A 16694-nucleotide genomic window follows, 5' to 3' on the forward strand; every position below is an offset into this window, starting at 1 on the left:
CTACCATGGATTCTAACCAACTAGCCCGCCAACGTGTTTTAACCAAGACATCCTTCAGCCAGCTAGCATACTGGCATACCATATAGGGCATACTTCTGACATTTTTCAAGCAGTGGCCCAACTCGTCATCATCGCCCCTGACAGCCCCTGATAATTATTTTCAGGCATTTGCCTTTCTGCGCTTCATATTTCAGGATGCTCAGCTAACATACACCTTTTTTTTTTCGCCAGGAAAAGAAACGTTTTGTGCAAAAGTTAATTACTGAGTAGATTTCACATGTTTAACTTAAAGCCCCTGCATCTACGCGCTACCGCCGCTCTCTGGTGGTGAGGATAGCAATAGGGGCTTGTTGGTACGGCATATCTTATTTTGTTATAGCGCAAGCTTGACAAGGACAAAAGGCACATCTGACACACACAGCGCTACACACAAGCGCTGTGTGTGTCAGATGTGCCTTCTTTTGTCCTTGTCAAGCTTGCGCTATAACAAAATAAGTCTCTGGTGGTGGCGCGTAGATGCAGGGGCTTTAGTTTAACTGTAGGTAAAGCGCTGGACCTGCGTCGGCATCGTCAGAAACATCACTGACCTGGATCGACGAGGTTACAGTGAACTAGAAGCAATTCTAGTACACTGCAACATAGGGTTTCCTACAAAAAAAAAATAGCACTTTAACGAGGCTACAATGTACTAGAATAACGAGGCCCATGGAGGAAGCAAAGTTAAAAGAGCATTAGTTCGCTCAGCCAACCTTGGCAAGCGAACGCTCCGTGAAGCCAGGCCCTTTGCTCAGTGGTGGCCCAACAAGTGACCTCTTGCTTAGATATCACGGAGCGAGAATTGAGACGTTTGACTCTCAATAGCTATGCAAGAAGTTTTTACTCAGTGACGCGCTTGTTCGGCTGCCTTGCCGTGGCTCTGCCAAACGTTCTTAGAAGTATGTCTAAAAAAGTAGGCTCTGCCTGCAGAGCGGGAACCACGTGGGAACACTAAAACCAACGGCATGCCAATGGCGCAATTTGACATGCAATGACTTGTTGGGCCGATAGGTGTGGCTTCAATCGCGTTGCGCGATGCTCCCTCTCAACAGTTCCTTCCTCCATGATTGAGCCGATCCGAGGCAATCCACGCAGTTTGGCGGGCAAATTAAGTGGCTGGCAAATGCTTGTAGACGGTACAGCTCGTAAACCGCCTCTGTCTGCTTCTTTCAGCTGTAAGTTGGTTTTTATGTTCCAGACGCATATGCAAGTATTGACTGCAGTTACTCTTGCGATCATCATTGTCATCATCAGCCTGGTTACGCCCACTGCAGGGCAAAGACCTCTCCCATATTTCTCCAACTACCCCGGTCATGTACTAATTGTGGCCATGTTGTCCGTGCAAACATCTTAATCACATCCGCCCACCTAACTTTTTGCCGCCCCTGATATGGTTCTCTTACCTCGGAATCCAGTCCGTAACCCTAAATGACCATCGGTTATCTTCCCTAGCTCCTCATTACATGTCCTGCCCATGCCCATTTCTTTTTCTTGATTTCAACTAAGACGTCATTAACTCGCGTTTGTTCCCTATCTGCTCTTTTCTTATTCCTTAACGTTACACCCACCATTCTTCTTTCCATAGCTCGCTGCGTCGTCCTCAATTTAAATAGAACCGTTTTCGTAAGCTTCCAGGTTTCTGCCCCGTATGCGAGTACTGGTAAGACACAGCTGTTATACACTTTTGAGGGATAATGGCAACCTGCTGTTCATGATCTGAGAATGCCTGCCAAACGCACCCCAGCCCATTCTTATTCTTCTGATTATTTCAGTCTCATGATCCGGATCTGCAGTCACTACCTGTCCTAAGTAGACCACTTCCAGTGCCTCGATACCTATCGTAAACAGCTGTTCTCTTCCGATCGAGACTCTTAAACATTACTTTAGTTTTCTGCAGATTATTTTTCGACCCACCTTTCGGCTTTGCCTCTCCAGGTCAGTGAGCATGCATTGCAGTTGGTCCCCTGAGTTACTAAGCAAGGCAATATCATCAGCGAATCGCAATTAAGTTAATAAGGTATTCTCCATTAACTCTTATCCCCAATTCTTCCCAATCCAGGTCTCTGAACACCTCCTGTAAACGCGCTGTGAATAGCATATTGGAAAGATCGTATCTCCCTGCCTGACGCCTTTATTGGGATTTTGTTGCTTTCTTCATGGAGGACTACGGTGGCTCTGGAGCTGCTATCAGGGGCGTAGCCAGGGGGGGGGGCTTATGGGGCTTCAGCCCCCCCCGAAATTTTTTCGTGCTCTCATGCGCCGCCGACGAAAACACCTCCCGGCGCCGGAAATCCTGCTCGATTTTGTCTAGAATGTCCTTAATTCACGCTCGAAAAGACATTTTAGCGCAAACATTGAGAAATCGGGCTAGATTTCGCGGAAACGCCCATGCATCGGGACTCGCATATCGTAACGCAAGGAGCCCCACCAAGCACAAAATTTCAAGGGCGTTATGATGGCGAGCGGGCTCGTCTCGGCATCTCGCGGAGGCCGCAGTATCTACGAAGCGCTTGGATTTCAATTCTGAAACTTTATGGGTATAAAGTTCTCATAACATTTTGATGCGAAAGGTGCATTGACATTTCCGAAGTCGTGCTTTAGATTTTCAATTCAGGAACTTTGTGGGTTAAATGCTGTTGTAAACATTTGACGCCAAAGGTGCACCGACTTTTCCAAAGTCGTACATCGGGCCATACAACGAGACAAGCCAAATCAACATACTATCAGACAAGTTGACAAAGCACGCAGCGAGGTCCGACGAGACAAAGCGCTGTGGCGGTTCATTTGTGCCATCAGGTCACAGAAAAGAATATGAACATTTTTTTTTCACCGGCGCCAAAGCATCCATGTCAAGACACTAAAGCCACCATTGTAACTAATTTCTCATTTATTTTTCTACCTAGACTTTTATTCGCGAGGATGCATTGAGCCTCTTTATCTTCTTTTTTTTTTTTTTGTTCTCGCAGCCCATGGGCTGCCGATCCAAACAGAGCGCATGCGTTTTTCTCGTGTTGCATCGACAACCCCACGGCGCACTTGGATGCGCGTTCGTTTTTCTCTGGCCGACTGCATTTTCACCTGGCAGAGTTTTGGACGCTTTCTGGCTAGCAGACGAGAAAAAGAAACAATGCATAGTCGCTCGCCGCCAGCACTGCGGGGACTCGTCGGATTGCAACGCATTCGCTTGAGAGCAACCTCTCCGGAAAATTTTGTCTCGCCGGTGTAGGATACCGAGCAGTATGCGTATGAATTTCTGTGAACCAAGCGTCACACGTTTTCTTCGATATTCCTTCGGTAGCCACACTAGGTGCCCAAAGTAGGCATTAGATTGTAGCCAACATGCTTTCCTTTGCGTTATTCTACTTCGCCGCCTCCGCGCCCCACAAAAGAAAAAAAAAGAAGACATTGTTGTGGCGCAGCGAATTGTCGCATGGGGAAAGTTCGATTTTGTTACTTCTTTTGCGGAAAGTAATGGGCCACGGGACGCTTCAGTTGCCGGATACTATTATATTATTGCGATAGCAGCTATATGAGGACTCCAGGTGCATTCCTGCCGTTGCCCTCATGTTCCGCATGAAAAAGGCCAAGGGCGATAACATCGTAACCGCATGCTCTATGTGCGAGTGAAAGCGTGCGGGGGAGGGGTTGAGCCGACGATGGTGGCTCAGTCTTGTGTGCGCAAGGGAGAAAAGCGGGGAAAAAGCGCGCCGCCTTCCGTCGCACGCGATACATTTTGGGAGTGGAGGGGGAGGGGCTGCTGTGATCTGTGTATCTGTGGTTGCGCAACCTGTTTATTTGCCTTGTTTGATGCATTATATATAGTGACTTTTTCTTAGGTACGTAGATTTATTGGAAACTTATACGTATATTTAAACATCTTGTTGCGAGGTTTTGTGTATATGCGCAGTGAACTTTGTTTCCAGTGACAATTTTTTGCCCTGTATCAAGCTGTATCTTCACATTTGTATATTCCATTGTATCTTCGCATTTCTAATGTACGAAGGCGAGTCAAATGAAAGTGAGACAACCCGCGCCGCGCAATAATGGTTCGGTTCATTTTTTTCGAGGCATGCGCGTAGCACATACGCATCTCATTTACAAGTGACATGCAGAGGTGAGGTTAAATGTTCTTTAATGCTCTCATACACTGGGTTGAACATGATTGCGTGACATAATGGACCCTCCAAAAGTTGAACAGCTCTGTGTCGTGAGGTTTTTGACAAATGAAGATGTTTCCCAAAAAGAAATTATTCGCCGTATGGCTGCCGTATGCGTGGAAGATTGCGTTTCATTGGCCACTGTGAAGCGTTGTAGCAAACTGTTCAAAGAAGGACATGAAAGTCACAAAGACGATCCATGCCCGGGCCAAAGCCACCGTGCAATCACCCTCAACACAATTGAAAAGGCCGTGGTCGCTCAGTGGCTATGGTGTTGGGCTGCTGAGCACGGGGTCGCGGGATCGAATCCCGCTCACAGCGGCTGCATTTTGATGGAGGCGAAAACACCCGTGTACTTAGATTTAAGTGCACGTCAAAGAACCCCAGATGAGGGTGACGACTTTTTGTCTGCAATTTTGACCGGTAATTACTCATGGTGCCGCTACTACTAGCCTGAAACACCACGGCAAAGCTCAGTGGAAACATTTGAATTCACCACTCCCAAGGAAAACAAAGGCCGTCATTTCTGCCGGAAAAGTGTTGACTTCTTTTTAGATCGTTAGGGGCCAATATTGATCGAATTTTCTAAACCTGGAGAGGCTTTAAATCGTTTCAGATATTGTGAAAGGTCGGATCGGCTGCGTGTCGCAATGAAGAACAAACGACGTGGAAAATTCAGCATTGGGAACATCTTCCTTCACGACGTTGCCCGTTCCCACGTCGCTGATGTGGTTAATACAAAACTGGCAAAGTTAAAGTGGGAAATGGTGCAACATTCCTCATGCAGCCCAGACTTGTTGCCTTGCGTCTTCCACATTTGGTAAAATTGGAAAAAACTGCTCAAGAGAACCAGATTCGTGTCGGAAGATGACGTGTAGTCATTTAGAGATTTTTGAGGCAGCAACCCAAGGAGTTTTATGAGACGGGAATTACGCGACTCGTTAGTAGGACAAGTGTCTAAATACTCATGGTGACTACTTTTAAATAATGTACCCCGTTTGTCGTATATTCGCATTGGCTCACTTTCATTTGACTCGCCCTCGTATATTTTGCAGAACTCCTGCTTTTTATATGTGCTCTCTGTGGCGGCTATAATTTCGGAGCAATTACTCTCAATACACAACCGGTGACAACTGCTCCCGCGCAATACATTCTAACAAAGGAAAGCGTCATTTAGATTTTCCCCTGGTCGTTGCATATGCACGAAAATGTAAACATGGTTGATGAATAACAGATATATATATATATATATATATATATATATATATATATATATATATATATATATATATATATATATATATATATATATATATATATATATATATATTTCCCTCGACTAATTCTATTAGGAGGAGGCCGAGCTGCAAAGTGAGCCCCCCACGAACGAAATTTCTGGCTACGCCACTGGCTGCTATAGATATCTTTCAGTATTTTTACATACAGCTCGCGCGCCTACACCCTGTTTCAATCTGCCCACCAACCTTCAACAAGTCTGGCGTTACCTGATCCTCCCCAGCTGCCTTCCCCCTTTGCATAGCTCTCAAGGCTTTCTTTACTTCTTCCGGTGTTACTTGTACGTGGGATTTCAAATTCCTCTAGACTGTTCCCTCTCCCATTATCATCGTGGGTGCCACTGGTACTGTATCAATCTCTATAGAACTCCTCAGCCACTTGAACTATCTCATCCATATTAGCAATGATATTGCCGCGGATTCGAACCACGGTCCTCTATCATGCGAGGCGGATACTCCACCTCTACGCCACCGCTAGGATCGCTTACGCTTACGATCGCAGCTGGCCAGATGACGCGACAGTGGCTGGCTCTGACCAATGCTCTGGCAGCCCGCGGGTAGCCAGAAGTGTAAAATCGGTGAGTAAGAAGCTTTCGCTGCACCCTACTCCGCAGCATCGACGGTTTCGGATTCGTACGATATCTATAATTAAAGAATTAAGTGCCCAAGCCGAAATTGTACTGCTGCGCTAACGAGAACTTAATATTTCTTTTAAGGGCGTTCAATTTCCCTCCAATTAGATGAACAGTAGCGCAGTTAGAACGTTTGCGATTTAGGTGCACGTACTGTGAACAGTCCTTTATCAAAAGCTGCAGCTTTTCCTTCGTTTATTTTGAGAAGCTATATATGTTGCGAAAACACTGAATCCTGAAGAAAAAGCAAAGAAACTAGGCACACATGTTATACCTTGCAGGTGCGAGTGCACTGCCTGCAGGATCAGTGTCATAGCAACCGGGAAAACCGGGAATTCTCTGAGTCTTTCAGTAGTCTGGAAAAACTCGGGGAAAACTAGGGGAATTTGTGCTTCTATCAGGGATAATTATCTGTAAATTTATTGAAAGGGAGCGAAAGTCGCGGTAATGCTGGCTCGAGTAACCGAGGGGAATCGTAACGAATGGTCTTTGACGCCGCGTCGTCAACTGGAGGAGTTGCTTGAGTGCAGTCAACGAGCGACCTTCCGAACGCCAAATAATTCGGACGACTTCAAGACCCCGCTACGTAGGGTCAATGTATAAGAACGTCTGAAATTTCGGATGCAAGAACCCTTCGCAGTCAGATTTTCCGGACTTCTTGCCGTGACCGCAGGTCCGAATCGGCATTAATAAAAGCCACAACCGCCGCCATTTTGATAACCTCGCCGCCTCGAACCGGCACACTCGCACAGGTCCGCTGGCAGCCGCTAGCTGCTTCGAGGTTTGGTAGTAAGCTTCTTGCCGTTCTTCCATTGAAAGAATTCGCCGCTGGCAGCCGCTAGCTGCTTCGAGGTTTGGTAGTAAGCTTCTTGCCGTTCTGTGCCGTGTTTTCCATTGAAAGAATTCGCCGCTGTCAGCAATGGAACCGACACCGCCTTTGTGGCCATCGCGATTGGCTTCGAAGTTCAGAAAGCACGGCGCATCGCATAATGCCGGTTTCCGAAAGTCAGCTTCGCCTCAATAAACCAGTGTTACGCTGTGAAGCATAACAAAGTGTGGAAATGGGCAATTTTTACGGGACACAGTATGTATTCCTTAACTATACACACGCATAGAGTTTCCTACACTCTATGTACACACGTGCACCCGCCATCTCCTGTCACAGTACGAGCACCGATAGGCCTAATAAGTGTACTGTCAGGCATTCAGAGCTTTTTCGGGCGTGCCTGTGGCGATTTGAGCCCTTCAAGGCTGTGAAAGACATGCATTCATTTTTTTTGACATTTCCGCAACCCTTAGGAAGTCCGAAGAATCGTAAGCTGACTGTACAACTGTCCAAGAGGATGTTTCAAATAGTCCGTGTGGCGAACGCGAAGCCGAAGGAGAACATGACAAAGGACAAAGGTGCTTGCACTCTAAAGGCAAAGTGTTGGCTGACGCCGAAATGCAGGTGTCCCTCATCCAAGAAGGAAAAAAAAAAACCACTCTTTTAGAACAGTGAAACACAACACTGCGGTGTTGCGCGCGGGCTGATAGCATGTCAGGACAGTTAAGGTTGACCTACCAGCTGTTGCGAGGGAATCTCACTTGTGATAAAGTTCGGGCCTCATACCAGTTAGCTTGCTATCAGTTGATAGAAATAGCTCATATTTGAGAATATTCTGCACGCATCTTTTTTATTCGTATTTTAGATTAATTGACTCGATGTGCAATGGGTATTATTACTATTTCTTTCGAAGATATTTTATTCGCTGTGCATTTTACTAGCCCTTCCCTTCTGTTTTCTTTCTGAATAAAGTAAACACTACCCTGTACTATTAAACCGGATTAGGTTTTTTAATTTTTTTTAACATGCTTACTAGAGAGTGACACCATTAGGCGACATGATGTCGGGAACCCGTCTTGACATAAAATGAAGTCCTGTGTCGCTCTGGGAATATTACAAAGGCACTCAGGGAAAACCTGGAAAACTCAGGGAATTTGGAATTGTCAACTTGGTAGACACCATGATTAAGTCACCGCCTTGATTAGTCATCGGGATCGGCCCACTTATAACCCTGAAAAAAAAAAAAGAGACCAACGGACAGCCAGGAAACTGTAAGTGGAAACCGTAAAATGTATATGTGTAGGTGATGACGCAATAAACAAGGACACATATTCACCTTGCAACTGCAATGCTGTGTCATTTCGTTGCCTAATGCATTAGGCGTTCTGGTACAATGTTACAGCTGGTACGCATGGTTATAAGCATGGGGTTCTTGTGTTCAGTGAGTGGCATTTAATACTTATATGCCATTACATGCACTAGACATACCAGACTGGCATTTTTTGGTTTGGTTGTGTGCTTTCTCTTGCAAATACTTCTGACAGTAGCTAGAAGGTGCATGTGGAAGCAGAATGAGTGGCCGTCAGTATTTATTAAGTAAAACAGTCATAAAATTTTGCGATAAATAAAAGCACCATATGACCACAACATGACTGATTAAAAACTTTAACGTATAAGTTGAACAAATTTCAAGCACGCTTTGAAGTAGACGGACCGTAGGACCCGCTCTTCACTCGCACTTGTGGGACACCACGTTGAGGACTGCTGCATGGCGAGTCGTCGGCAAGATCCTGCAAGACAATCCTTTTCTGAGCACATAAAATCTCACATTTGATTAGCAATAATGAATGCTTCTGCACACATTTACAATGGCTTCTTAAGAATCCAGTGATCCAGAAATATCTGCTAGACATACCGGTTTAATCAGGATGTCCATGTCCAAGTCAAATGTCCTTTTGATCTCAAGCGGAAGCTAACTCAAGAGCTCTTATGAAAATACATGGCAGCAAAGAAATAGTCTTTTTTGGCAACCACTGCACCAATCTTTATGAGATATCTTGCATGAAAAAGTTAATATATTGACTTAGGATGCAGATATTTGATTTATGCTGTCAATTTTTAAAAACGAAGATTGTCATGAAATTTTACAGGCTAACTAGGGCATAAAAAGGATATCATAGTTCTATAAATTGCACCTAGTACATCTTTTCCATATCCCCCTCCCTGTATGGGAACTGCAAGTGAAGCATGGCGAGGCTATTATTCCTGTTTTGCAACTGCATCAGTTCTATCCATTATCTGCCTCCTCTCTACCATACTGTCTAGCTTCCATCTGGACTAGGATATAGTAGAAAGGTAAGTGCTGCAATTTCTGCAGTGCTTTTGTGGGAGGTCACGGATAATTACAGCTTTCAAGAGGCTAATTTAGCAATCAACACACAGAGAGCTCCAGAGGGCATTGTGCACATTCGATGTACTGCAAAGGTCCAAAAAAGTTTTTCGCATCTTCTTTCCTCTGCCACGCTCCTTCCATGTCCAGCACAATGCGTTGGCGGGCTAGTTGGTGCGAATCTACAGTTACTTTGTTTAGCGCTTCCATGTACTATATACACGCTCTGTACCAACCTCGACACGGAGTGCAAGACAGCCGCAGCAGCAGTAGTGGAAAAGTTGAAGCAAAAGAGCAAAGAAAGCTTTAGTTTACAAAGCTTTGCTTTAAAACAGGACAAGAAAGAAAGATCTACAGAATGTGCTGTTAAAAAAAACCAGTGAATGTTAAAGAGTGTGACAGTGACTAACGGAAAAGAATCCTCAGAAGTGGAGTGAAGTGATGGATGCTAGGAGGAGGGTGTGTGCATAAAAGGCGTCAAGAACAAAGTTGGCGGATAATTATGGACATAGTGAGAGCACTTTGTCACTGCCCGATGGCTCAACACCAGACAGCCATGGCCAGTCGCCTAGTTGAGGCTCACTTATCCCGTCGTGACATGTGATGCTTGCTGTGGAGAGCCCATCCATCCTAACTAAACGTCTCGGAAATTTTCAGAATTGATGGGAGTCAGGAGATGTGATGCTTTCAAATCTATCGGAGCTACTCGCCCTCAACTTACCGAGAACAACGGGTGCCATAATTTTCACGAAGGCTCCCAAACAGGAAGCAGCCCTGTTTCGTATAGTCTGCCTCATCAGTTCCCGAGTGCAATCAAATAACATGCATCATGTGATGACTACAATAACATGATCCCAAGTTACCTCCAAACGTCTCTTCAGACAAGTCAGACAGCAGGTCACCAAAGCAAGTGAAACTTGCATCATATGATTCTATCGAAGTTCTAGTGCAAAGCTTCATTCCTGGATTTTTAAATCTAGAACAACATAGCATGCCTAGATTGTTTAGAATGCGATTGAGCGACAGCCAACTTGCAAAATTGTGCCTGCCCTCTCCTGTATGTAGTCGTGGCCTAGTGTCTATAATGGCTATAGTATGGCTATAGCGTCTAGCACACTATACTAGCTGTACCACTCACTAGACGATTTGGCTGCAAAACGACGGTGATCTCCACCGTTACCTGGGCTGCAACAAGCCTGGCCTAGTAGACACACTGGCCATAGTACACTGTCTCGTTTTTCCAAATCATGTACCAGCTAGCTCATCAAAATACATTATCTAAATGTATTAGGTGGCAAACGAAATTTTAGTTTTTTGATAGCATAATTTTATTTAAGGTGGCTGCAAAATGTACATCCTCATTGTCACACACGCACACACACGCACACACACACACACAGAAAGAGAGAGAGAAAGGTGAAGGAGGGAGAGGAGTGGTGGTGGTACAAACTTTATTTAGGGAAGATAAAAAAAAGAAAAGAAAATTAAAATGCTGCTGTTCCGTGGGAGGCCTTCAGGCTGCCAGTCGTGGCCACCAGATCCTGGTGGCGACTTCCGCTGCCCAGATCGTTGGCCATAGCTGTACATCCGACTCCGAGCTGGCCAAAGCAGCCTCCCACAGCTGCGGACTAGATACATGCCAAGAGGCAGGGGGAGAGTGTTTCGAGCATGAATAGAGAATATGAGCATAGTCTGCTCATGGGTGTCTGCAGAGCGTGCATTCGGGTGACAAGGCACCGGGGTGAATAAGGGCAAGTTGGGCAGGAGAGAGGAAAGTGTGGGCCTATAAATGGCGCCACATGCTCTGTTGGAGCTTAGACAGGGATTTGTGAGGGGGAGGGAGGGATAGGCGAGAGTTGCGGTAATCAAGGGTGATGTCATGGAAGGTGAGGAGGGAGTCACGTGCGTTCATCCCGGAGTGGAGGGGGCCAGCTCGGTCTGTCATCTCGAGAGCAATGAAATTTGCCGCCTGGTTGCCAGGGTGCCCCGCGTGAGCCGGAACCCAGAGGAGTTAAATACAATGAGAAGGGGGAGAGGAGTGCTCAAAGATGCTGAACGCAGAGGAGGAGATGCTAACCTTCGCAAAATTGGGGACTGCAGCTTTGGAGTCGCTGAATATGAAACGGGTCGAGGTAGTGGCAATGGTTAGCGCAATAGCTGCTTCCTCTGTGGCATTGGAGCTGGGGGCAGGTATAGTGGCAACAGTCAGAGGAGAAAGTGTATGGGAGTGGCGGCAAGGGGCGGGGTGGGAATTGTATGGCACCGCATCAACATCCACAGCGTTAGACTGTGTGCCGTACTGGTGCCAGAGGGTGGAGGCACGGGCGGAGCGGATGCTCAGGGCGTGATGCTCAGGGTGCATGTTCTTGGGAGGAGGGTTGACAGTGAGCATGGAAGATACAGAGGATGGTAAGGGGTGGGTTGCACAGGCAGGGGACACAGGGGTCAATCGGAAGCAAGAGAGAAGGGCTCTACCAGAGGGGGTGCGAGAAAAGCAGTTGAGTTGTGCCATGCCATGGGCCTCCACAAGCTCTGAAAGAGTATTGTGGATGCCCATTGCCAGTAGACGAGAAGTGGGTGTGCAGGTGGGGAGCGCAAGGGCCAACTTGTAGGCTTGACGGTTGAGACAGTTCACCTTGTCTTCCTTGGCACGAGAGAGAAAGAGATAGGGGAGGGAATAGACAAAGCAGCTGAGAACGAAGGCCTGGACAAGACGACGGAGGCCGTGCTCGTGCATGCTGTGGTGCCAATTAGCGACACGCCGAATAAGTCGGGCGGTCTGGTGGACGGTGGTAGTTAAGCGGGAAAGAATGGCAGTGTGTTTGCTGTTGGATTGGAGAAGGAGACCCAGAATGCGGAGGCAGGTGACAGAATGGACGGGGTGCGCGTCAGTGATGACGCTAAGGGTGGGGGACGAGGTGGGGGCTGTGCCTCGAGCTGGGAGGAGCAGAAGCTCCGACTTTGACGGGAAGCAGGCCAGCCCGACTGTGCGAGCATGACCAGCAACCACGTCCATGCCCGCCTGGAGGACGGCCTCCATCTCTCCAATATTTCCGGTGGTCACCCAGAGGGTGATCATGGAAGCATGGGACAGGTTAGGAATGGTAGCGACAGCACGTGCCAGGGGGAGCCCTGATTTCTAAGAGTGAAATTTGGAGAAGAGAGAGCACCGAACGAGATTTCAGCCATGCGACGGGCAAGGAAAGCCGTGATATAACCGTGGATACGAGGACCCACGTTAAGGGTGGAAAGAGCATCTAGGATGGCTGTTTTTATTCCTGTTTTTATTCTGAAGTTATTTGACGCCACGATTTCAAATTTCCATAGGCATTAACATTCTTGTTCTATCTGTCTAGGTGCTTAAATTTGTCTGCACACATCCCTGTGTGGTTTAACACATTTATTCCATGTTATTAGCCTCCACTCTCACACGGCAGATGAAGCCATACATTGTCCTAGCTGCCTTACAGCGACATGGAGATTGCTACTTTCTTAAATGTCACCAAATTTTCTTTTTTTTTGCAAGACAACAGTTTATGTCCAATTATCATCTAAGATAAAGAGAAATAAGTGCAGCCAATGATCAGACACCATTCAGGCAGTCGAGTTCGATGGAATTAAAGAAAATCAACACGATGATCAGAAAAGCATATAAGCAGGCAGCGGGTCTGCCGATGAGTACATTCATAGAATGACTACTATGACTAGGAGCGCACAACACGGCCAAGGAGCTGATCAAGGCACATCTATACAGCCAGGAAACAAGGCTGGCGGTCACAGAAACTGAGAGGTCCATCCTCTCACACTTGGGCCTCTCTGCCCCGCTCAGCCCTCCGCCACCTCAGACTGAGCTTATCCCATGTCATCGGGAGCAACGACATCATACCTCCCCTACCCCGGAACATGCATCCATTGCACCACGTACAGTGAAAGGAGGCCCAAGCCATACACAAACAATAAGGGAGTCAAACCTCTACAGCCTACATGAATACGGCGTCTTATCCCAGACAAACAGCCACAACAGCCACCGTAATCATGAATAAAGAACATTGGAGCAGCATTTCGTTCCACTGAAACAATCCCCTCTGAGCAGAGGAAGTAGCCATAGCCCTTGCGCTCTCCCAAATAGAGGTTGAAGCCATAGTGACAAACTCTCAACACGCATGCCACAGCTTCGCTAGTGGCAGAATTCATAACAATATGCTCAGAATCATCAATCAAAAGCTGCCAACGAGACCATTCATGATCATCTGGGCACTGGCTCACCATGGCATTCTTCGCAACATTATCACCAACCACGTGGGTCGAGATATGGCCCGCCGAGCCAACATCGAGGCATCTGAGTTCAAGTGCATGCACCCTCTAGTCTTGTACTCTAGTCTCATCAAACAACAAACCCTCACCCACAGGTCACTACTTAGAGAGCAGAGCAGGAGCGATTCCTCTGAGCTCTACAAGTCAATATATTCCCCTATCCAACCAGAAATCATCTCATAGCCCCAACAAAATTCTCTCTGCAATGCTGCTTCTGCGGAGAGCCTTGGTCCCTCATTAGGCACATAGGTTGCAGACAGGCACCACTAAATCCTCCGGCCCTTATCGCACCGCCTTGCTTTGGGAGAGAGCCTTGGCCAGCTTCACTCTTCAGGATCAACAATGGCTGATTGCGAGGGCCCAAGGTGCAGCCTGAGCTCAAGGCATTCTGGAATGAGGACTTCTCTGCAAAGCTAGATTTACATAGCAAAGTTTATTCGCACTCTCGCCTCCACCGGGCAGAGGACTTGATGAGTCTGAACCTTGAAAGGTCAGTTATGGCCATTGCAAAGCAGCTTCAAGTAGAAGAGCCCACAGCCAAGCCTTCTGAGCATAATTTCATTAGGTGCAACTTTTAGCAATGCGTTTGCTTGCTGCCATAAGGCCTGCACCACACAAGATTGACTGGCTGGCTGTGAACCTCGTTTGTGGCCTCGTCACCCTCAATGTGGCAGACATCCTAGTTCCCAATATGAACTTTCTACACAACTATGTGTCGGGGGCTCTTAGTGGTAGGGAGACTAATACACGCAGCATTACAAGGCTAAAAACTTGCGAAAGGCTGATATTGACAAGATTAAGACAAGTTATCCGATCTGAGCACATAGCTATTATCAAAGCCAAATCCAGTCAGTATTTCAGGGTGAATATGGTTTTATTCAATAGTTTAACTGCAGTAAAAAAAACATTGTAAAAAATTTGAAAGAAACATTTTGATTCCTGTCTGTCGAATTGTTGCTATTTGTGAAGTCATTATGTCCTTAATTTTGTGCACCCGGTCGGTTGCATGGTAAAGATATGACAGATACGGCGTATAACTATCATGAACTGCTGGCATGGTAAAAACTAGATATCTGCTAGCAACACCTTTTACTAAATTGGCAGAATGTGCTAAGTATAGTGTGAGAAAAAATGTTCATGTGCAAGGTCATGTGAACTATATGTAAACATGGCCATGTTTAAAAAAATTAAATTATGGGGTTTTACGTGCCAAAACAACTTCTCATTATGAGGCACGCTGCAGTGGAGGACTCCAGAAATTTGGACCACTTGGGGTTCTTTAACGTGCACTTAAATCTAAATACACGGGTGTTTTTGCATTTCGCCCCCATCGAAATGCAGCCGCTGTGGCCACGATTCGATTTTAGCAGCCCAACACCATAGCCACTAACCAACCACAGCGGGTGATGGCTACGTTTTATTAAAGATGTTAGGAGGGACTTGCACGAGAACTTGCTACACATGGAGTTAGACAACATTAGTGGCGGTGATCATCCTATACAAAATAAAAATTATGCAATATAAGATCCACTCTTTGCACAGAAAATGATCTGGTTCAATACTCTCTGCATGTACTAATGCCATTTAGCAGAATCAGGAACATGAAATCCAGCTAATGCAAGAACTTGGTCAAGCTTTGTAATGGCTTTTCACATGCATCCCTTAGCATTACTCGTGTTTTCTCTGGCGCTGAAATAAAGTGACTTGACAGTTAAATGGTTCAATTACCAACAAATACAACGAAATAATTGTACTGCTCACTTCATATTATTAACATTTTAAATGAGGCCGACAGCGAATAAAAGGTACATGTACTTGTGCAAAACTAGGCATGGTAGATTAGGAATGATGCCACCTCAAGGCTAAAATGCATTTTTGCAACGCAAGCTGTTGCTGAATGGTGAAGATGAGTGTTTGATGCATGATACACTTTCCTGCTATGGTGATTACAACAGAGTTGCAGAGTGGCATCTCCAAAGCTGGAATGATTCTGGAATCATTCCACATTTTCATACACTCAGGATGGAATTGGAGCCCGAGATTCCGGAATGGAGTTGGAATGGAAAGGGCACATAGTCCTAAAGTACTGAATGTTTATTTTAGGCGAGACTACAAAACGAGTAAATTTTCCAGTTAGCAAACTAGACGTAGTCAATCCACTACATTTCTAAATTTTTGCTCAATACCAGCGCTTACACCATCTGCCTATATTTGAATACTGTTTCATTTGTTCATTGGGCGATGGAGCACTGGACTGTTCTTAAAGGGGTTTAGCTAGGTTCACCAGCACTCAAGTACAAAAATAGGTGTGGCTACACGGCAGTGGGAATGCAGTGTAGAGACAGGAGTGCCAGATGCAACTTGATATTTCATCTGCTTGAAGTTCACAGGGGAGGAAGAGGCTTGTGGAGACAGATAAAGTGGAGGATACAGAAGCAGCCCTTGCTCGGCTAGCCTGGCCAGCGTGAAACATAGCAAGGAATGGTGGCATCATCCCTCAATACCTCTTGTAGCAACTTTGACAGGGTGTCTACCAAGTTGACACTTTCAAATTCCCTGAGTTTTCCAGGCTTTCCCTGAGTGCCTTTGCAAAATTCCCTGAGTGACACAGAACTTTGTTTTATGTCAAGAAGGGTTGACACCGTGTCGCCTGATGGTGTCACTCTCTAGTAAGCATGCTAAAAAATAAATAAAATGACCTAATCCAGTTTGAATACTTAAGAGTAGTGCTTATATTATTGAAAAAGTGCTTATTTAATCATATTGTGCTCATTTTATTCACCCACACACACACCCACACGCATGCACGCACACACACACACATATTCGGAAGGAAAAGAAAAGTAAAACCCATTGTCAAACATTCCCCAAATACAAACAAAAAGGAGATGCATACAGAAAGGAATATTTTCGAAGATGAGCTATTTCTATCAGCTTATAGCAAGCTTGTTGGTATGAGGCCCGAACTTTGTCACAAGTGAGATTCTCTCTCAACAGCTGGTGTATCAACCTCAACAGTCCTGACATACTCTCACAGCCAGTGCA

General features: G+C 46.0%; 1 protein-coding gene across 2 annotated transcripts in view; it reads right to left on the reverse strand.

The window, feature by feature from the left end:
* Positions 1-8518: 8518 nt before the first annotated feature.
* Positions 8519-16694, reverse strand: part of LOC135904760 (protein ECT2-like) — a 106871-nt gene continuing 98695 nt past the window's right edge. For both annotated transcript variants that reach the window (XM_065435743.2, XM_065435733.2), the window contains exon 21: positions 8519-8736. In XM_065435743.2, the coding sequence (XP_065291815.2) occupies positions 8635-8736 (102 nt within the window). In that variant the 3' untranslated portion in view covers positions 8519-8634. The remainder of the gene's footprint in view (positions 8737-16694) is intronic.

The sequence above is a fragment of the Dermacentor albipictus genome, chromosome 1 (assembly GCF_038994185.2).
Source record: "Dermacentor albipictus isolate Rhodes 1998 colony chromosome 1, USDA_Dalb.pri_finalv2, whole genome shotgun sequence".
In the NCBI taxonomy this organism is placed as follows: Eukaryota; Metazoa; Arthropoda; class Arachnida; order Ixodida; family Ixodidae; genus Dermacentor; species Dermacentor albipictus.